This window comes from Pipistrellus kuhlii, unplaced genomic scaffold (assembly GCF_014108245.1).
Source record: "Pipistrellus kuhlii isolate mPipKuh1 unplaced genomic scaffold, mPipKuh1.p scaffold_m20_p_8, whole genome shotgun sequence".
In the NCBI taxonomy this organism is placed as follows: Eukaryota; Metazoa; Chordata; class Mammalia; order Chiroptera; family Vespertilionidae; genus Pipistrellus; species Pipistrellus kuhlii.
In genome coordinates, this window is record NW_023425584.1 from 46,929,221 (window position 1) to 46,951,964 (window position 22,744).

The 22,744-nt window shown below is 43.3% G+C and overlaps 1 protein-coding gene across 1 annotated transcript; it reads left to right on the plus strand.

Moving 5' to 3' along the window:
- Positions 1–3,765: 3,765 nt before the first annotated feature.
- Positions 3,766–17,120, plus strand: CUNH4orf51 (chromosome unknown C4orf51 homolog). The gene is made up of 6 exons (XM_036424401.1): positions 3,766–4,187; positions 7,764–7,840; positions 14,924–14,982; positions 15,897–15,952; positions 16,618–16,693; positions 16,902–17,120. The coding sequence occupies exons 1-6, from the start codon at positions 3,955–3,957 to the stop codon at positions 17,118–17,120; spliced, it is 720 nt and encodes a 239-aa protein (XP_036280294.1). The 5' UTR covers positions 3,766–3,954.
- Positions 17,121–22,744: the final 5,624 nt, after the last annotated feature.

The following is a 22,744-nucleotide window of genomic DNA, read 5'->3' on the forward strand; positions in this document are numbered from 1 at the left end:
AAACTAATTGCCAAAATTCTGTGGCACACCAAAAAATACGTTTTTTGCTGATCTGACAAGGAGAATAGGTATTTATTCACACCGAATGTCTATTGTTGTGTTGGCTTTTGTCTTTTTTTTATTTGCCAACCTAAGGGAAAAGAGGTCAGTGCCCCTGATTAAGTAGTCAGGGTTTGCATTCTTGCAACACACCAGTTAAAAATCACTGTCATACTAAAATAAAACGTGAACTTCAGGGGAAGGGTTGACTAATTATTAACCTAATTGTTGGTAATATGTACCAAAACACACAAGTCATGAGGGCCTTCCCTGCTCCAATTTTGTCTCATATTGTACAACTCTAGTTGGCACTTTAATACTTCATAGTTTCTTGGTTCCCAATTTCAAATTCATGACAGAAATAGGATGGGTCTGTTTATCTTTGGGAAGCAACAGAGGTCACTGAGGGAGATCTGTGGTGGGTTGTACCAGGGGGTAAATGAAGTATAAATACAGTTCCTTCCTATTCTGCAGGAGCAGTTTGTAGGGCCAAGTTTCTTCAGATTCCTGGGTGGGGCTGGCATGACGTATATTTCCACCACAGAACAAATTATTGGGTGGGTAAGTGGGTTTCAGAGGGGTGAGGTGATTTGCTTAAGCAGCCAGTATGACTTGGACTCAAGCCTACTTCTCCTAACTCTTTGCTTAGTGATCTATTACATGGATTAGAAAACAGCTCTTAAAGAAAATGTATTGCCTGATGACCATAATCTTTTATGCCTCCACAGCTTGCAGCCTGAACTGTCCAGTCTGTGGTGATAGAAACTGAAATTGTGTGTGTGTGTGTGTGTGTGTGTGTGTGTGTGTGTGTGTGTGTGAACATGCTGTTTTGACTGGAAAGGGACTAGAATGATACATCTGGGTAGTAGTTTCATGGATGTACACACATGTAATCAGTGTAATTGTGTACTTTACTGTTTGATGTTACGTCTCAGTTAAAAAAAAAAAAATAAGAATACTGTTTGATCCAACCTCTTGCCAGGCTGTCAGTGGTTAGGGCTGGAGATCTGGTCAAGACCTAGTAAATTCCATAGACGACACACCAGCCCTTGTCCTAGTGGTAGAAACCTCTACCCTTTTCAGTTCATGGACTGTTCCATAGAACAGCAATACCCCAAGATGCTCCCCACCCCACAAAAGGGGTGTGTGGTCCAATCTGTTTAGGAAATGATGCACTTTTTAGGTCCCTTCAAAAGACTGACTATGAACATTGAAATAGTAAAGACTGTAAGTTCCATAGCAAAGAAACATGTGTATTCCAACTGTCTGAAACTTAACCCTGACACTCTTTTAATTAATATCTGTTAACACTCTATTGGTGTAATTGCCTTGAGTTTAGACAGAAGCCTGGTCAAGGCCGGCTCCTCCTCCCAATCAGGTGATATGTATGCCACCTGCTGGTGGTATTGGGTATGAGGTCACTCTGAAAACTTCTATTTTCACTAAATGTATTCACAATACAGAGTTCTTTATTAGATATTTTTCAAACTTAACCTACCAGGGACTCAGCAACATATTCAGTTACAAAAGGAAGTTTCTAGTGCAAACTCTCAACCTGGAAGTCAGACCATATGAATCAGCGCTGAATACCAGTGACCAAGACAAGGAAGTGAAGCATTTGATCAAATGAGAGCCAAGAATGAGTGCAAAGGCCTTCAGAATTCTTGGATGTTCTAAAAAATACCTATAATATACTTACAAAGGCCTTTAACATTCTAGGACATTCTAAAGTAATACCTATGAAAATAAATTTAGTCTGTTCTATTCTCTAGTTTGAAGTCTAAGTAAGTCATTTTAACAGACTTGTTCAATATCTAATAGACTGATGAGCCGAGCTCTAATTCCATCCATACCCAATATTAGATATTGTCACTTAAATTGTTACATTTTACTACTCTTGATTCTTGAGGTTTTAATTGTAAAAAGGATATTGTAATTGATTCGGGGAAAAGAAATAAAAATAATATAAAGGACCAGAAATGTGGTAAGTTATAGTAAAGTACAGTTACTTGTTTTGTAAAGAGCTTATTACACTACATATTTTTATAAACTACCTCACAATATAAGAAGGAAAAGTTTTAAAATATTTTCTACAAATAATCTTACATAATGTGTTCTATTTATTTTCCTGATTCAAAACAATATAGATCACTAGAAGAGATTTCTTTAAAACCACCATTTTTGCCCAAATGGCTAAAGGTTTAAGCACACAAGCAGTTGCTACCTAACACTGGGTGGGCCAAAAAGAGAGATCAGTCCATTTCGTTCATCTTTCACTCTTCATCTTCATCTTCTTCTCGTTACATCTAGATTCCTCCAAGAGATCTCTAAAGAAATCCCTGCCTTCAACTCTATGAGCAAATGCAGCTGGGCGTGCCAACACCTACCTAATCCTAGTAGGGCAAAGATGCCATGGGCCAAACTTCAAAGTTGAGGAAATAAATTCCTATTTAAAAAAAAAAAAAATTACACAAAGTGCACCCATTTTATTTTTTTAAATTATATTTTTATTGATTTCAGAGAGGAAGGGAGAAGAGAGAGAGAGAAACATCAATGATGAGAGAATCATTGGTCAGCTGCCTCCTGCACACCTCATACTGGGGATCAAGCCCACAACCCCAGTATGTGCCCTTGACCAGAATCAAACCGGGACCCTTCAGTCCACAGGCTGATGCTCTATCCACTAAGCCAAACAGGCTCCGGCCCTCATTTTAAATATTGTACTAGCAATTATTTGCAAATAATGCTATTCTCAAAGAAACATGCCCTATGGTGTGTCAGCCTCGCTGTGGAAGGCTGTTTAGATTCAGCTCCTGGAGCAGTATTCCTCATATTCACAGATCAGTTGCATCAGAACGTGTAACAATATAAATACGCTAGTTTTTGGGCTTTTCCTCAGACCTGTGGTTTGTGAAAGTAGGGCTCAGTCCTCAAAATGTGTAAGGTGCCCTTAGGTGCTGATCCCATCCCCTGTGGAGATTCTTTGTTCTTAGCGCTGATGACGGATCCGCTCAGAGTGGCTGATCGAGGGGAGGCAGGACATCTGTCTTTATAAGAATTCCACCGGTTACATGAATAAATACAAGGGTTGAGAACTGCTCCAAGAGATGGTTAAAGAAGGGAGGCACTATTTGCCAGTGGATTGTTTGTGAATGTGGAGAAAGATAGGCAAACATATTAACCAAATTTAGAGTAATTATTCATGATGGATACAGGAAATCATGTGAATACAAGATTGAATGGCATGATCTCTCAACCTAAGAAAGGTTCACAGTGACATCTCAATGACCTGAATTCTTAACCCTGGCTGTCCTTCAGAATCCTCCAGAGTGAGCTTTTAAAAAATACCAACGCCAGGGTCCTCCTCCAGGCCAATTAGATCAGAATCTTCAGGGCTGGGAAGAGGTGAGGCCTGAGCTGCTGCTTATCTTAACAGCTCCTGGGTCGACCTTGTGTGCAGCCAGCCTAAGCACCACATCGCTCTGTGACACAAACAGTTTGAGTCACCTGCTATTGTTACATCACAAGCAGTTCATGTTTGCTTCCAGACCCGTTAGAAGAAATGAATGCTTGGCACTGCCCTATGATCTCTTGTTCCCACCTTTTCAACCACCAGCTTTAAGATTTACCGTTCTATTTATAAAAGTGGTTGCCACCTGTTTTTTTTTTTTTTTTTTTTTTTTTTTGCCATACTTTGCAGCGATATATATTGCTTGGAAGAACAAAGGCCAGAAAGTTAAATAACTTACAAATTTGCTAGTTAAAATTGGGGGGCATGAGGGCAGGAATGTCTGTGGAATCTGTTGCTTGGCAACTTTTGAGGAGCCAGTCAATTACCTCTTGCCACTAAAAGGAAATTAACTCCTCGTAATGCAGAGGGCCTGAAAAGTCACCCAGAGCAGGCCATCCGTAGCCATGTCGCACTTTCTCTACTTGACTCCACAAGTCCTTCTGCCCTTTAGCCCTCTTACTTCTCAGGAGTTTGACCTGATCAGACGCAAGGCTGGAGCATCTTGGCAGAAGGAAACGAAATGGTCAGATTCTTCTCTGACAACCTACAAGGGCAGTTACCGCAGGAAAGAACTGGATAAATCCGCAAGTGGCCAATTTTGTTCGGAAGCAGGAAAGCAGAAGCCTGAGTGTCGCCAGTAAGATTTCTTTGTAATTTGCACCTGAATATGTCACTATAATAGACAAGAATGCTGTTAGAGAAAGAGGGTATTGTAAACCTGGGAGAAACTTCTGCGTATTTTCCTGCTGTAAATGTCAGTGGGGAGAAGAGCCTAAATGTCAGTTATCAGCTGAAATGATGATTGTCTTCAGCTTAGTGCTTGTAAAATTATTACTATGTACTCTTGAAAACATAAAAGTATAAGTATTTTATTATTAAACTGTAGGTAGTGTCCTCTGCTCAGCAAAGAGGTGCTTAGTTTTACCACTTTTAGCTGAGAAATTCCTCCAGAGCAGGAAGAAAGTTGACTAATCCTCCTTTGCTCTCCACTTGCTAACATCTACCAATAATTGCAGTGTTGAGGGCCCAAAACACAGTTTCCAAATGTTTGCTATAAATCAAGCCCTATGTTGAGGCCCACCAAAAAAAAAAAAAAAAAAAAAAAAAAAAAGTATTTTCAGTTTAATATGGTAACTGAAACCACAGAGATAAGTAACTAGCATATGGGAGGGAGATGCTATCAGTGAGGGGCTGTTGCGAGAAAGATCTCAGTGAAGCAGGTTTCTGCTGAGCTGATCTGGAAAGTGGGGAAAGCATTTGCTGGAGGGAAGGTGGCAGAGGGTAAGGAGTGTTCAATCCCCAGTGTAATCAGAGCTGCAGGAAACACACATGGACATGTGGGAAAACACAAGGACTCATGATGAAAGATGACCCTCTGTGTGTTGTCAACTCTCTTGTCCAAATTCTGGAAATCCATTTGAAAAATCAGTTGGGTTATTGGCTCTAACTTGAGATGTGAAGACTCACTCACATAATCCCCTAATAAATATTAGTGATATTGCCGTCCAAGGCTCTTCAAATGATCAAAACAACGCTTAAAGCTCAGATGTCTCAGAAATGCTTTCTGATTGGGGTCCTTGTCTGGTTTATTCCACAGTCTCTGCGTCTCTAATACAGTAGCTCTCAAGTATGTTAATACTTCAGTTAATTTGGGAAGCACCTTGACTAACTCTATGAATTTCAAGGCATCTCTTGGCCAGATTGGGGAATCTTTCTAGTACTGCTGGGGTCCTCTCTGAAAATAAGTAGTTTGAAAGCTGGTATCCAAGTATCGATAGATCGTTTGAAAGCTGCTATCAGAATAGGAAAGAAATAGTTAATAAATAGAAAAAAAATGCAGAAGTAGCTGGTGAAAATGTCCAGAACTTGGAACTTCTTTCTTATTGAGAGTGCTATCATTATGTAAATCATTCCAACCAAGGTGCCCTGTAACATTGCACACCACAAAGAACACAAGCACACGAGGTTTATTTGTTTTTGGAGCCTCAGAAATGTAAATATATCCTTTGCAGCATGGCTGCTTATTCTGTTACAGGCTAAGCCATGGCAAGGTTATGAATGAAGATGGAGGGCAGATTCAGCTCATTTGGGAAAGTGCTGGTTATAATTTAAGTTTGCTTTTTAAAAAAATTTTTTTTAAATCTTTCTCTTAGTTAATTTTAGACCCAAAGACAAATGTTTTAAGTTAGGAGCAAAAGCTGTTTGATTAAAATTTGGGAAGGCCGTGAAGAGACATTTTTACACTGCTATAAAATCAAATGGTCCAAGGGGGATTACTGAATAAAATATGAAGTGACTGATCATTTAAAATGTCAGGTCAGGAATATATTAAAGTATACAATGCATAATACTTTATTTCTTTCATCACATACATTGAATACCCATATTGTGCAAGAAGGAGGAAAGGTAGTCATTTGGTTCTGAACCAGTTTTTACAGCAAATATGTAAAATTCATAACTATGCAGGGGGAAAAAAAGCTCCTGCTTTTTGGTAGCGTGGAGGTGAGTGTAGTACAAAACTTATGCTGCTATGGAATATTGGTATGGATTCTAGTTGTCTGCCGAGGTTAAAATGAGGGAAAAGTTGCCTTTTGGAATTCCTAAGACAAAAGGATGGCACCAGGATCAATTTTTAGGCCTTGATGCTTTATTTATTAAATTATTCATATTCATTCATAAATCAAATATTCTTTAAGATCCTACATTTGTGTATGGTCTTTTAGGCTGTATGCTGGGGCTGGGGCTGGGCTGTGATGACAACATCCATGGCCCTTGTCGTCATGGAGTTTACAGTCTGGTGAGGGAGCACCCACCAGGTAAACACACCGCATGTGCTTTGAGGAAAAAGAATGGGGACGATGGTTAAAAATAGAAGAGGGGCCGAAACCGGTTTGGCTCAGTGGATAGAGTGTTGGCCTGCCGACTGAAAGGTCCCAAGTTCAATTCTAGTCAAGGGCATGTACCTTGGTTGAGGGCACATCCCCTGTGGTGGGGGTGCAAGAGGCAGCTGATTGATATTTCCCTCTCATTGATGTTTCTAACTCTCTATCCCTCTCTCTTCCTCTCTGTAAAAACTCAATAAAAATATATTTTTTTTAAAAAATAGAAGAGGGGTGGCAGTTTCTCACAAAACAGCACAGGCGCACTGTAAGATCTGGTGGTCATGCTCCTAGGCATTTACTTCACTGATTTGTAAAATTCTGTCTGCACAAAACCCTACACTTGCATGTTTATAGAACCTTAAGAACATTATGCTAAAGGAAAGAACCAGACACAGAAGACAAATTTCGCATGCTTCTACTTGTAGGAGGGACCTAGAGGAGGCACATGCATATAGACAGAAAGTAGAATACAGGTCACCAGGGGCTGCTGGAAAGGAGGGAACAGGAAATTATCATTCAAGGGGCACAGAGTTTCGGTTGAGGATGATAAAAAGTTCTGCAGATGGTAGTAGTAATGGTTGCACAACACTGCGAATGTGCTTAATGCCACTAAATTGTACATTTAAAGGGGGCTAAAATGGTAAGTTTTATGTTATGTTCATTTTATTATAATAATAATAATAATAATAATAATAATAATAATAATAGCTTGTGAAAAACAGGACTTCCAGAATGTAATCCTCCATAAAAGCAGAAAAACTTTGGAAAAAATATTGTCAAAATCATCTCTTTCAAAATTAACCAAAGTGGTCACAGACAACAGGAGGGTAGGGGAATACGTGGGGAAGTGTTTGGATTGGGGATGGGGGGATGAGGACAATTATGTGATACCATAATCAATAAAGAAATTTAAAAAGATTAACCAAAGATGTGCAACAATCTGAGGACTGTTTTTAAGGAAATCTGCAAAACTTTGGTAAAAACAGCAGGGGTTTTGGCATAGAAACTTGACCACTCTCATCTCCTTGATAGTTCTTGAGAATAATGGTTCCTGCACATGTTTGATCATGAGAATGATCTATTTGTTGAAAATGATGATTTTTAAGCCACTCTCTTTAGAAATTCTGATTATGAGGCACCAGTGAACCTGTGTAACAAAAGTCAAACTTGGGTTGACCTAAGAGGAATACAGGATTATGGTTGGGAGTGTGGAAAGGGGATGAGAGGAAGCAAAAGTTTCAGCAATTAAATGGGAATCCCTCTTCAGTCCATAGGCTGTGACTTATAAATCCATAAACTTGCAACTTGTTTCTTCTATTTGCTTTCTTCAGGATATCATTGCCAAGGGCCTCTGCCTGCGGTCCCAAACTCAGCAGGGATGGTCCCCACAACACTGCAGGTGGTAAAGGTAGGTGCAGCCCATCAGTCTGAGCAGAGCCTGGGGCAGGGCTGCTCTCATTGTAACTTCTAGGTTCTTGATTTGAGTCCATGTGGTTTCCATTTGCCGACGACAGACAAGGTGTCTTCAGAAGGAAAACGAATATATTCTACTCTGGGTCTGTCACTCTTAAAACAATGACAGTTACTTTAGGAAAACCTTTTCCTCCTCCAATTAGTCCCCAAATGTAACTGTGCCAGAGCATGGAGCTCTAGGTAATGTAATCTGAGCTTTCCTGGCTGCATCAGAGAACGGAAAAGAGAGACAAAGCTATACACCACCAGCTAGTAAATGATATTTGCTCATCTATAACTGCCTCCACCCTGTCTTAGTTAAATTAAGGTAATGCTGGCTGCCATAATAGGTAAACCTCCAAATTCCAGGGACTAAAACAAGAAAAATTTTCTTTTCTTTATTTAAAGGCAAATGTGGAGGTTTTGCAGGCAGATCTTCCACATGGGGATTTGAGGGTACAGACTTCATTCATCTGGGGGTCCCACCATCCCCTGGGGCCCCAGAGTTCTTTGTCTCTCGCTGGCAGGTGGAAGTGGCACGCATCTCTCTCACTCACACTCCAATGTGACAAGTAGTCACTGGCTCCACCTAGATGCCAAGGAGTTGAGAAATGGATCCCTCCAGGGGCAGCGCCTCCTGATACCAGCTACACACACTGCCCAGAAACAGCTGGCCATCCCGCTACACACTCTGATTCTGAGGAAGAGGCTTTTCTCATATGGCTTCCGCCTCTCAGGGTTACATCTTTGAAGGTTTAATAAGACTAAAGTCATTTCAAATGAGGATTGTGTAGCACTTTAGGAAACTTTCTGGAAATACTTTTTTTTTTGCTGTAGTATTTAAAGCTTGAAGAGGTATGTGTGTACTGGGAGAGGGGAGAGTGCGAAAGAGCTACCCTGCAGCCCTATGGGGTTTTCTCAAGTAATGGAGATGAAGGTTTATAGCCGCTGCCTGGGATGGTCATTGTTCTGCTGGCTTTCCTAATGAGATGGGACTTTAGGGGACTAGCATGTTTGAGATGGGTTTTATGCATTCCTCTGTGGTTTGTTGAGGCAAAAAAAATAAAAAAAAAAGGACACGACAGCTAACCATTTGTGCAGTTGTTAAAATCAGGAAAGACTTACTTCCTCCCCTTTGCGGTAATGAACATAAAATTGGAACACACTACATCGTTGAGAGACAAGACTGAGCTGGGGTCCAGGAAATTAAACAGCCCGGTCACATCATTCATTGTAAGCCGAGGTGACAGCGCATCTGATCTGAGTAGCGCCAAGTACAATCCTATTACATTTATATTCTATTTGTGCCCTTCAGAATTCTGATTAACCTGCTGATCACCTGAGCCCTGGGGAACTGAGAGTCCCACCGTCAGATGGGGGAAGGAGGAGAGTATTAGAAGGGAAGTCACACGAGCAGCAAAAGCAGTAATTTACCTCTCTATGACAAGAATGACTTCGTTTTCCTATCCTCTCCCGTTTTTATGGTGAAGTGTTGGTAGGAGGAAATGACATAAGTGTATATATTCATAATGGTGACTTCTTAATAGATTTCTTCCATATCACTTTTTCCACTCTTTTCAAATGGTCATTTTGACTTAAATGATAGCTACAGCAGGTCCTGAAATAATGTTTCAGTCAATGTCGTTTCCTTATAACGTTGATGAGATGCTGCAGGAACTTACTCTTGCTTGTGTGAATCAGCCTTCAGCAAAATTGGTTTTGTTATACATCGTTTCACTTAAAGGTTCAGACCCTATATCCACAGACTTAAGTGAGGACTTACTGTACTCGTTTCATTAAGAGGTGACCATGTATCAAGGCAGAATTATGTCATTTGGCCACAAGATAACTTCTCCTTGTGCTTCTTTTGTTTGTTTTCTTTCTTTAAAACAAAACAAAACAAAGAAAACCCCCCCACATTTTTATTGATTTCAGAGAAGAAGGGAAAAGGAGAGAGAGATAGAAACATCAATGATGAGAGAGAATCATTGATTGGTTACCTCCTGTATTCCAACCACTGAGGGCTGAGTCTACAACCCAGGCATGTGCCCTGATCAGGAACCTAACCATGACCTCCTGGTTCATAGGTCAATGCTCAACCACTGAGTCACACTGGCTGGGCTCCTTGTCCTTTTTTCAATTTTCATTGTTTGATGTTTGGATGATCAACTTGAATCTAATGAAAGGAGTTAAAGCATGAAGCCAAGGGTCAAATTATCAATACAGGCCAACTTTATAAATCTGCTAACCACGGGTGGAAAGTGGTCTGTTGCTGGTCTCTTTGTAGAAATGTTTCTATTCCTATAGATATGCAAATCAGATGAGCAGGGCTTATGTTTGATTCTCGAGGTTATCATAGCAAAAAGTTCTCAAATTTCTTCTCACAACTGCCTTCCAGACAATCAGTAATATTTGTTCTGCCTCCACAAAGGTGGCTTTCCTTTTGCATCCCATCGATTTCTTTCGATTTATTTATTTATTTGTTTGTGGCTTTTCCCTCCTATGGCCCCAGCACATGCTCATCTCTTATATTCAAAGAAGAATGAAGCAATAGCTAATAACGATAAAAGCCAAGTGTCGTAAAACTATAGTACAACAAACAGAAATTGATAAAACATTCAACTTTTCATTTACACTATTGCAAAAATAGATTCTAGCAAATTGTGTTCGCTTCCAAAGCTTCTCTCCAGCAGGAGCGATTTATGAAGAGCGCGGCTCAATGCAGGCTGTAGCGGAGCTGGGGCAGCACTCACTGGCCCACCCCGTCTCTTCTCTTGTGCATAGCGCTATCCCTGTGTCCCACGACGGCACCCCACTCAGACGAGCCTGGTTTTCCCTTGCAAAAGGGTACATGGGCCTCTTTTATTTTGCGAGTCCAGGAGATGTAGTATGTGCCCGGGAAGAGGTTTGGAGTCGTATGACAATACGTGTAAGATCTCCTTGGGAGAGTCCCTGACTACAGGTAACCAAGGGTCTGAAGCAGCTCCCTGGAGCTGTTTGCTCGGCATATACCCTTTTACAAGGATGACAGTGATAGGAGGATATGGACGAGAACCAAGCAAGATTCTAGGAGGCAGCATCAATATGGTTTGTCATGTCACTTCAAGAGCGTTTGTGTCCATTTCTAATATCCCTTTCCTTCCCTCCCTTTATCCCCACTCTTTATTTCTCTGTGGAGCCTTCTCCAAACCTCGAAAGACTTCTCAAAGCAAAAAGAGCTCGCCAGACCACCCCGGAAATTATGCCGTCACACAGGGGGACCTTAAGGCCTGACCACGTCCATGTGGCTTCTGTGTCCTGTTGCACTTGCCATCAACCCTTACTCCTCAGCACGGCCTTGCAGGCCTTTGGGGAATGTGACCTGCCGACCTTCCCAGACTCATGCTGTGCCTTTCCTCCCTTCTGCTCACTCTGTTCCAGTTCCGGTTCCAGTGGCTTCTTTTAATAACTTGAAAATGAAGCCTAAAAGTGGGGTCACCAGGAAACACTCACCTCTTCCACAGAGACCAGGGGAGACCCCAAATGGACGCTTCTCCCCAAAACAGAAACCTAGCTGTCATCCATCTGTGTGTGTGTGTGTGTGTGTGTGTGTGTGTGTGTGTGAGTGACTCCACACTGTCAGCTGAGTTGTTTCTCCCCTAAGGCTCCACACTTCCCACTCCCACCACATGCTGGGGGCCTCCCACACCCGCTGCCTGGTGGGCACTGACTGCGGCCCTCTGGCCCAGGCCTTCCCAGTGCACTCTGGTGAGGGCGGAAGAGAGCTCTCCAGGCTTCGGCATGTGTGCCTTCGCTGTCTGTTCCCAGGGCCACACCGGTTTGCCTTCCACGGCTCACCGAGGAAAGCTGCCCCTGTGAGATGATTGTGGACGAGGGAGGCCCGATGGGCCAGTGCCCTCACAGGATCGTGTCCTCATCCCTCCCCCTCCCACCCCTCCCTCCTACTGACACGCGTGGTGGCCGGCCCGGCCATGCAGCGAGGGAACAAGGTGACTTAGAACAAGCCCCACTCGCCCTGGGGTTCCCACTGTCACTGCTAGCGTGGGGGCTGTCACAACGAAGGGACCTTCGGATGCTGGCTTCAGTTTGTTTTCTGACTAATGTGCCTGCCTTGCTGTGGAAAGTGCATATATTTCTTTTAAACAACAGGGGGAAAAATAAAAATAAAAGCTCCCACTGGCCACCAGTACATCTAGAAATCCTGATAAACAGCCTGAGACGGAGGTCCTCACCCCGTTAAAGTGACAGATATGCCGGATGACCGCCAGCAGGCTCCGGAGAATTCCAGAAGCGACCCCTCAACCCCCCGACCCAGGAATACCAACCTCCCTCTCAGGGGTTGGGAACTTGGTTTTGCAATCTCTATTTTGAATTAGGGGAAACCATCTAATAAGTGGTTAAATGTGTTTGCCAGAAAATATCCGAGTCTAAGGCAACATTCCCAAATCCCCTGCAGAGACTGGACACAAGGGGACACTGGCAGCCGAGCCTGTTGTTAAGAAGGTGACCAGATGCCATCTGTTCCCGTGAGCGCGTTACTGTTCAAGCATCACTTCCGCTAGGAGGTGGCTGTGTGTGCTTTGCATGTGAACTTTCTCTTAAAAAAAAAAAATAATAATTTAGTTTTGCCATATCTTTTATAATCGAAGATGAGCATCTTAAAAAAAATTTCTTACTGTAGAAAGTATTACATATTAAGTTATTAGAGGGAGCGCCGAGGTGGGCAGCACAGTGACTTCAGTGGGCTTATGTGAAGAGGCCCCATGTCTGCCTAGGGGGTGGGCTGGGGTGAGGTGGGGAGAAGAGGAAGAGAAGGCAAAAGCATTGTTTTGGGTCTGTCCTTGGTTATGGCTCACGTGCAATCGGGATGTTGCTGGCCGGTCCTCCTAATCTTTTCCTGCCTTGCTTTAGCCATCTTTAAAATATAATAGCACCTCTTCTTTTCCTGTCATTGTGAAATTAAGGCCGATGAATGAATGTCTTACTCTTTTACGCACAACTTAAATATTTTTTTTTTTTAACCCATAGGGAAGTTGAAGGAATAGTACAAAGAGATTCACCTACTCTCACCTAGGTTTATCAGTTGTGAGCATTTTGCCAAGTTTGTTTATATGGAGTTTTATCTCAGTCTCTCTCTATTGATGCTTGTATAGACTTCTTTGCTGAACTAGTGGGAGTGAGTTACAGACAGGATGTCCCTCAATACTCCAGCCTCCTAAGAGTAAGAATGTTCTCTTACAGAACAATAATACTGTTATCACCCTTAAGAAATTCCATTCCATATTGCAGAAAAATTTTTTAAAACCCTAATATACAGATTATTTAATGCTTTATTCTTTGAAATCTGTCAGAGAAGATTTTCTGTGTCTCTCCCAATGGTTAGCAGTTCTATGTCCAAGGCATCTCCTGGTTCTAAGGCAGTTTAAAACATCGGGTGAAAGCTCTGGGCCCTTACCTTCAGAAAAATATCTATAAGGACAATGTGCAAGCCAACAAAGCACACACCTTGGATTCCTCTGAGTGATCGTGGACTCTAGGTTAAGTGTTGATAATCTTTTATCTAAAGTCTCCTCTTCTGTGTACGTACAATGTAAGACCACATATTCAGAAAGATAAGAATATAGTTTGTCTTCACTTTCCAGCATTATGTTCTGTGTTCATGAGGCTCCATTTCAAGAAACTCAAAATTTCAAGGAACTCAGATAAGGGTAGGTAGGAGGTCATATTATCCCCAATCTGTGAAACAGAAACAGAATCTCAAATACAGCTGTGAGCTGTACTGTGACAGACACCCAGGAGGTGGACTAGCTGGTTAGAAAATCTAGAAGAATACTTTCAGACTTGGGCTTCTCCGATTCTGGAAGAGCCATGGTCACCAACCACACTTGCTTTCCTGACAACTTTCTTTAAAAAACCAAATACATGTAACATCCTACCAGGGCCTAATGTGTTGAAGGGCCTAATACATAAAGGTGGACTATGTTGGCAGTTACTAACACTCTTGTTTTTATCCACAAAATCGCCCAATTTGGTTACAGTTTTAAGACCCGGAAGTGGAAGCAGGGATGTGGATACACACTAGCAAACTGGGATAACATTAAATGTCCTTATTGAAAAGGCTAGCTGGAACTGCCAAGGTCAAGTTGCACTGTGGGCTCTGTTTTGTCAACTGTGCACTCACAAGGGAAAAAAAAAAATCATTAGCTAACCATACTTCAACATATGTGAGCTTTCTGGTGTTCCTTCCTCTTCATAAACAGAGAAAATGAGAGACATTTCTAGCTCAGTTAGTAAAATGACCGAGCTGCCCAAAAGATGGTCATAAATGTGAAAATCCCACATGCAAAGGTTTAGCAAAAAAAAATAAATAAATAAAAAAATCAAAAAAATCTAATGCCTCTCTCTCCTCCATATTCTACCAAATGCCTCAATATTATGATGGGGGCATTGCCTTCCCCTGATCACCCTGTGGGCTCCCGGACTGTGAGAGGGGGCAGGCCAGGCTGAGAGACCCTCCCCCGCTCCAGTGCATGAAACCAGGCCTCTAGTTTTAAAATAAAATTGAAATGTGTACCATACCACCCTGGCTGAGTAGCTCAGTTGGTTGGAGCATTGTCCCAATAACATCAAGGTTGTAGGTTTGATCCAGGTCAGGGCACATATAAGAATCAACCAATGAATGCATGAGTAAGTGGAACAATAAATCTCTCTCTCTCTCTCTCTCTCTCTCTCTCTCTCTCTCTCTCTCTCTCTCACACACACACACACACAAAACAAATAAGTTTAAAAATCAAAAGAAATGTGTATTATTCAAAAAATGTTTTACACCCCTTCCACCAAAAGCTCCAGAATTTTTACTATGAATTAACTCTTAGTCACAATTTCATCTTACCTGACTCTTACTTTTCTGTTGCTCACATTCTAAAAGGAAATAAGTGATGTGTGTACAGCTTGTGGGTACAGCCCACTTGGGAGAGTAGGACATTTTATGTTCTAACACTGGGTGTAAGCCTGGTTTTTCCTCTTTGTTTGCATGCAGGACTATTCCCTCAGATAACCAGTTCCTTTCAAAAGCCACTTGATGTCAAGCACAGAGTGGTAAGTCCAACATTCCTCAATGACGGTTTACTTGTAGAGAGCTTAACCGATGGCGCACCATTGCTCCTAGGGGAAATGCAGGGTTAGGTTCCCATGAGCCTCTGCTCACAACATTGTCATTAACTGAGCAATACATAAATTTGTCTTATGTGTGTTTCTCTGCAAAGACACCTTATTGAATATATATTGTTGATTCACTGACATTGAACATACAGCCTCTAGGGCTATAATTCATGCCTAAGTGAAGATTATATAACACGTAATTTCTCTGTTAGGCACATCACAGCCTTCTTGTGCTGAGGACTCTAGACAGCACTGAGGGGGGGGGCAGTTTAAACAAATAAGTCAAGAACAAAAGGCATAAAAATTTAGAAAATAGGGCACTAAGTAGATCCCAACAAGAACACTTGTTTACAGCATGAGAGCTGCAGTAAGAGGGGAACATGTGTCCTGTTGTCCGACCTTGACTGAGAAGGTGTGTGTCAAGTGACTCAAATTGTTTGCCCCTCTGTGCATGTCCTTGAAAGACCTCAAAAGTGCTGGAGTATTGACTTGGGGTTACAAATACATTTTAATGAACAGGCAAACTCGCAAATATGAAATCCATGAATAGTAAGCATTGATGGTATTCATTTCCTCTGCCCATTTTCCTATTAGGATGGTTAGCTCTTCTTATTGATTTGTATAAGCTATTTGCATATTGGGATAGGACTCTTCTGCCAATCCTATTTTATAAATAATTTCCTCAATTTTGTCTTTCCCTTTTACTGTTAGTGTCTGTTATTATAATGGCTTTTGGCAACAGTACCAAAGAGCCTTTTGAATGGGGAGGACAATGCTGGAAAAGGTCTTTTGTTACATTTCTATGGTTGGGAAAGTGATGGCTAGTTTATTTTTATCTCTCTTCTTCACAGGCACACCAGATTCTGTTTCGTGATCTTTCTGCAGCACCTCCAAATTGTGAGTCCTACCCTAAACCATCACATTATAGCAATACCCTGCCTTTATTTTATTATTTTTAAAATATATTTTCATGTACATTTTGCCAAGATTCACCAATTCTTTTTTTAATTCTTTATTTAAAAAAAATGTTTTTTATTGATTTCAGAGAGGAAAGAAGAGGGAGAGATAGAAACATCAACGATGAAAGAGAATCATTGATGGGCTGCCTCCTGCACGCCCCACCCTAGGGATCAAGCCCATAACTTGGGCAATGTGTCCTAACCAGGAATCGAACTATGACCTCCTAGTTCGTAGGTCGATGCTCACCACTGAGCCACGCTGGCCAGACTGCCTTTATTTTAATTATGATCTTGTGATATTTTTTTCATCCCTTTCTGAGTCTGAGGCTCCTTATGGTCTTTTGCATTTCTGCTTCCTCCCTCCAGTCACCACGTGTGACTTCATTGTCCCTCTCCTGTCAATACGGACGGGAGGATGCAGCTCTGGAAAAGAGCCAACGTGAGAAGGTGGTGGTGGTGGCAGAGGTGGGGTGCGGTAAGAGTGTAGGGGAGGATTTGGAACAATTGATTTTAAAAGGTTCAAGAAAGCCAGTAAACTTCATTTGTTCATAATCTTGGAGCTTCTGTTTACCACAAGCACTTACCCCCTGGCTGTCTGTGTCTCCATGTTAGCTGTGAGGACGAAAAAACCAGCACCAGAGAACCTGGTGAAGGCCCGTCAACAAAGGACAGACTTCCTGCTGAGATGTGTAAGAATCTTTTTACCTCTCACCCAACAGAGGCTCCCCAGGGTAGTGCCAGTGGGGGTGCCTGTTGGTGTGGCAGTGCGGGTTTAGTGTGTGTGTGCTTAGCATTGGAGTAAGGGTAATCCCTTATTTATATTCAAGTGACAAAGGCATGTAGACTGTTCTGAGAAGCTGTCTGCCTTAAAGCACTCTGAACATTTTTCGTCTCCAGCTCTCCAGTGGGAAGCAGACTGCAAAGGGGATTGCAGTTTCTCTTGTACTGTCCAGATTTCCCCTTGGCATTGGCTGGGTCCTGCCTCTTGCGAACAAGGCATTACGTTCTCAGACTGTCCTTCCCTCTGGGGTCCCACATGGGTGCCTTGCATCTGGGGCACACTCTTTTCATGTGGCTGTTCTGGCACCCAGCAACTACTGTCCCCATGCCTTCTGACATGGCCTTCCAGAGCAGAGGTTATGCTCATATGCATGCATACAAGTCCTTTGGTTGATCTCTTATACCTTCACCTCCCACCTTCCAAAATAGGTTGGATAGTCTATTTGATACTTCTATGTCTCTGGATCTGTTTTTGATCATCAGTTTATGTTGTTCATTTTATTCCACAAATGAGTGAGATCATGAGATTTATCTTTCTCTGACTGGCTTATTTCACTTAGTATAATGTTCTCCAGTTCCATCCATCCTGTTGCAAATGGTAAGAGTTCCTTCTTTTTCACAGCAGTGCAGTATTCTATTGTGTAGATGTAACACAATTTTCTAATCCAGTCATCAGCTGATGGGCACTTAGGCTGTTTCCAAATCTTAGCTATTGTAAATTGTGCTGCTAGGAACATAGGGGTGCCTATATCCTTTCTGATTGGTGTTTCTGGTTCTTGGGATATAGTCCCAGAAGTGGGTTTACTGAGTCAAATGTAGTAATTTTTTTTTTTTTAGAAAACGCCATACTGTTTTCCATCGTGGCTGCACCAATCTGCATTCCCATAAGCAGTGCAAAAGGGTTCCTTTTCTCTGCATCCTCACCAGCACTTGTTGTTTGTGATTGGTTGATGATAGCCATTCTGACAGGTGTGAGATGGTACCTCACTCTCATTTTGATTTGCATCTCTCAGATGATTAGTGACTTTGAGCATGTTTTCATATGTCTCTTGGCCTTCTGTATGTCTTCTTTTAAAAAGGGTGTATTTAGGTCCTATGCCCATTTTTTTTTATTGGATTGTTTATTTTCCTTTTGTTAAGTTGTATGCATTCCCTATACATTTTTGAGATTAAACCGTTATTGGAGATAACATTGGCAAATACTAATATGTTCTCCGATACAGAGAAGAAGGGAGAGGGATGAATTAGAAACATCAATAAAAGAGAAACATTGATCAGCTGCCTCCTGCACACCCCCTACTGGGGAAGTGCCTGCAACCAAGGTACATGCCCTTGACTGGAATTGAACCTGGGACCCTTCAGTCCAAAGGCCGACACTCTGTCCACCAAGCCAAACTGGTTAGGGGTCAATGGGCTTTCTTGTTGTTTTGTTGATGGCTTCTTTTGCTGTGCAAAAGCTTTTTATTTTGATGTGGTCCTATTTGTTTATTTCTCCTTAGTTTCCATTGCTCTATGAGCTGTATCAGTAAAGATATTGCTACGACAAATTGTCTGCTATTTTGCTGCCTATGGATTCTTCTAGGATTTTTATCCAGTAATTTTTAACAGTATGTTAAAAATGGGACTTTTCTTATGTCTTAGAGTTCTGGCAAGTAACCTACTGACTTCACCTCATTTAATATAAACCTTACAACTGCTTTTGCTATCCTGTTGCTTTTGGCTATTAAGATTTCTCTAAATTAACTTAAAACAACAACAATTCAGCCTTATTCTAAGTAATTAAGCAGGATGGGGCAAAAGTAGATCAATACTTGTTCGTATGGAAAATAATACAATAATTAATAAGTAATACTATAAGAATAAACTGTGTTTTGCATACTCATAACTGTAAACCTAGTTTTTGTTCCATCCTGTAGTCGCAATACTCTGGGTTTGGTATGCTAGTTATGTGAATTAGAAAAAAAGAAAACCTAACCATTAAAATAAAAGTGTTATTCAAGAACCACCAGTTCTATAGAGATATCACTCTGCAAAGTGCTGTCTATGGGCATCACTTGCTCATCTGATGAATGTAGCTAATGGGATGGGGTGGGTGGCCCTCCTCGGTTCCCAGGCCTATGGGATGGTGGTCTTCCAGATAGAATACATTTTTCTTGATTTTTCTGCGGTTGGGCCTGGTAACTTTCCTCTGGAGCATTTCAAGCATGGGAAGGCAGCAAGGTGGCGGGCTGTGGAGGGAGGTACTTGGGGGCATTGAACGCTGGGCAGTCCACTGACCATTACAGTGTGTGGCAGCCAGCCCTCCCTCTGCTGTGGCGTTGGTACATGCCTCGAGGAAGGGTAGATGATTTCCTGAAAGTATAGTTACTGCTCGCTGGGCCCCTGGGAGTTGCTTGGGAGAATCATTAACTATTGTTAAATAAATAAATCCCTCCTGCTGCATGGAGTTGGCCAAGCAATGCCACTGCCAGCGCCCGCAGCTGTTCTGGGCAACAGTTGCCTTTCTCTTTGAGTTGCTTCCCTGACCCCCTCCCCTAAAGCAAATTCTTTTAATCACAGTACCTCTTTAAAATCCACAATTCCTGACAAATTAGTGACATTACATCCTGCTCTTGTTTTTGTGGTGCAGTAGCAAACTAAAAGTACACACACACACACACACACACAATTCATATGAGGGACTTCTTCGGGAAACATTGGGCTTTTAGTTTTTTCCCCAAAAATTTTATTGATTTTTTTTTTTTTTAAGAGAGAGGAAGGGAGAGGGAGAGAGAAACCCTGATCAGCGGCTCCTGTACACCGTGCACTAGAGATTAGGGATTGAGCCCCAAACCCAGGATATGTGCCCCAACTGGAAATCCAACCAGCAACCCCTCCCTGCATGGAGTGACATCTAACCAATTGAGCCCCACTGGCCAGTGGCGGCCTACAGTTCTGGCCAAAAAATAAATCAGGATTTTTTACTTACTACATAAGGAAAATTATGTTTTTTAAATAGATGCTGTGTTTTGGGGGAGGAAAACAACTTTGAGATATAAAAATGCACACATTCTTGCATCAGCCACAAACAGGGATTGGATGACATTTTCAACCATCATTAACAACATTCTCATTTTAAAGAGTATTTGCTTGGTGTCTAATGCCCTTGATAGGCAAGTTCTAAATATTTACAGTTCTGGGCCCAATCTTCAAGAAGTCCATGATGTAAAAGCGAAAGCAGAGAAACTCATCCCATTAGGCAGTGTCCACACCAAAGGACGGAGGGAATACAGGCAAGAATCCTGCCGCTGAAGGATGGTTCAGGGGCGGGAGGGAGCGGTGGGTGGTTGGGTTAGTGGTTCTAGGATGTCTTGGCTGGTTTTCTTTCCTCTTTTCCTCTTATTGACCTGGCCTCACTGACAGAGACTGGGCAGATGAATTGGGAAGGTTAAAGGAGCTGGAAGAAAGAGCGGGAACAACCCCTATCCCACTCCTGAATGACAACGTCTGGCCATTGCATTCCCAATTCTGTGCAAAAAAGTAACCTTTGCGGTTGGGCGCGTGCTGACAACCCGGGCCATTTCTCAACAGCCCGGGCAACCGCGAAATTCGTCCAGCAAGCCTGATTCGTCCGAGGATTCCGATGCTGATCAATACTACGTGTACAGCCTGGGGGGACCCTTGTGGTAATTTCGCTGAGTCGGAAACCAAAGCCACAGAGCTGCACGACCAGGACAAACCCTCATGACAGACCTGGAGGTATGAGCCGGCCTTGGACTACCTGGACCTTGGCGGGCTGCCTTCCTCGCATCCTTCCCCGGGCTTCAAACTCCCCCATCCCTCACTTACCCCTTCTCTTTATTGGAAGAGGGGACGGATGTTATCGTGACCATTATTATTAAAATTTCCTTTACTGTAAATGTTGGCACCCCACCTCTCTGCAGGAATCACAGCAATGGTGTCAGGGCCCCTACACAATGGACCACGGCTTCTGGGAGCCCATCCTTCCATGGGGCGCCCGGCGGGCACAGGGGCGTGGGAAGGCGCGTTTGCATCCAGAGCGGAGGCCACATTGTCCTCCAGGCGAGGCGCCTCCGCATGCCAACTGGCTTCAGCCCGTCGGGCAGGCGGGGCGACCCGAGTGCAGGCGGGAGCGCGAGCCGGGGCTTCGGGTCCGGGAGAGTAGAGATAACCACCCTCTCCCTCCCTTCCCCCCTTCTCCGGTCTCTCTATAGGGGTCCTGCTCCCCCAAAGCCCAGCCCACGGCCCGCCCCATCCACGGCTCCGCCCCTCGCCTGGGTCTTCCTCTCCGCCCTCCTCCCCTTGGTTCGCCTCTCCGCTTCCCAGGAGGTCCTCCCGCTTCTCTTCCCTCCACGATGCTCCTCCTCCCTCCACAGCCTTTCTTCCCATATGAGCCCCCCAAGATTAAGGTGGCCAAAAGCGGGACGTCTGGTCGCCTTAACCGAGATCCGATCCGCCCCCACCCGGTGGAGGTGGGGTGGGGAGGTGTGGGGGGTGCTGGCTCGGAGACTCAGGGACCCCCGTTGCTGCTGTCCGGGCAGCTCGGCCCCAGATGCTGCTGCCCCGGGAGGAAAGGCGGGATCACGTGTGACCAGGAAGGTAGCCCCCTCCTGCCCCATCCGCTCTCTGACCCCGCTTCACGGTCACCAAGACCGTCCTGTCCTTCTCACTAGGACTGATGTTGAATAGAAACGATAATTAAAGTCACACCAGCTCCTCTCCCTCCCCCCCCCCCCCCAACAAAACAAAACAACAACAGCAAAACCTGCTAGTGGTTACTTTTGTTCTTTAGCCCAGGTTAGGCAAAATGCATTCCTGGCCAGCCCTCTGACCTCGTTCCCTCCCGGGTCCCTTCGTCCTATGGTTTCCATTAAGCTCGCCAAACCCTGCATTGAAAATGCAGCCCCTGGAACCACTCAGAACCTCCAGGATTGGTGCCCCGGCAGCGGGGTCAGAGGCTCTCAGGCCTCTGTGCCAGTCCTGTCCCCAGTGATCCTGGTCTTACCTGTAATTGGTATGCTGCACTACTTCGAGAAAATGAGTTCTCCGTGTTAATGGTTATTATTCATTCAGTATTTTTTAATTGTATGCAAGACATCGCTTATTAGAATTCTGTTTAAATTCTAAAAACCTATGTTAACATCTTTTGCAGATGATTTTACAAAATAACCTGGCCACAGAGATTCATTTTGAGCAGTAACATTTGTATGGCTGGGTCAACCCCGCTGTCCCCATTTACTTATACCCCCACCCACCCAAAGACACCCCCCCCCCCAAAAAAAAAAAAAAACGTTAGCTTGTGGGAAAATATTCCTTTCCACTTGGGTTGGGGCCTGTGGTCCAAGGAAAAAAAAAGGGGGGGTGGGGGGGGGACAGGCAGGTTCATAGAATGATAGGGTGTTGTCACTGGAAAGTTCCTTAAAATTTACCAAAAATGTGTCTGCTCATTTATTGAGGAGACTCTAAAATGGTGGGACTTCGGGGAGGTCCCATAGCTTATGAGTAAAGTACTCACTCAGAACTGCAGCCTAATTTGGGAAGGCGACCTAGACATCAGTGTTTCATCAAATGCAGCCAAAAGGATTTTGATCACACTCAGTTCAACTGCAGCTCATTCTCATTCTCTCTCTCTCTCTCTCTCTCTCTCTCTCTCTCTCTCTCTCTCTCTCTCTCTCTCTCTCTCTCTCTCTCTCTCTCTCGGAGTTACAGCCTTTTCTTCCTTCCCCATCCTCACTTGGGCTTCCCTCCCTTCTTGCCCTTTCTTTCCTTCCCTATCCCCCACCCCACCGGAGCCCCGACCATGAGATTTTATTTGGGATTTTAAAATGAAACCAGGTGCTGCATAAAACAAAAGCAGAGTAATAACAAGGAAAGACTATCCAACGCCTGAGGAATGTGCTGAGTTTTATGACTCAGGCTGTCCTGGCGAAGAACTCTGACTTACACGGAGAGGTGGGTGG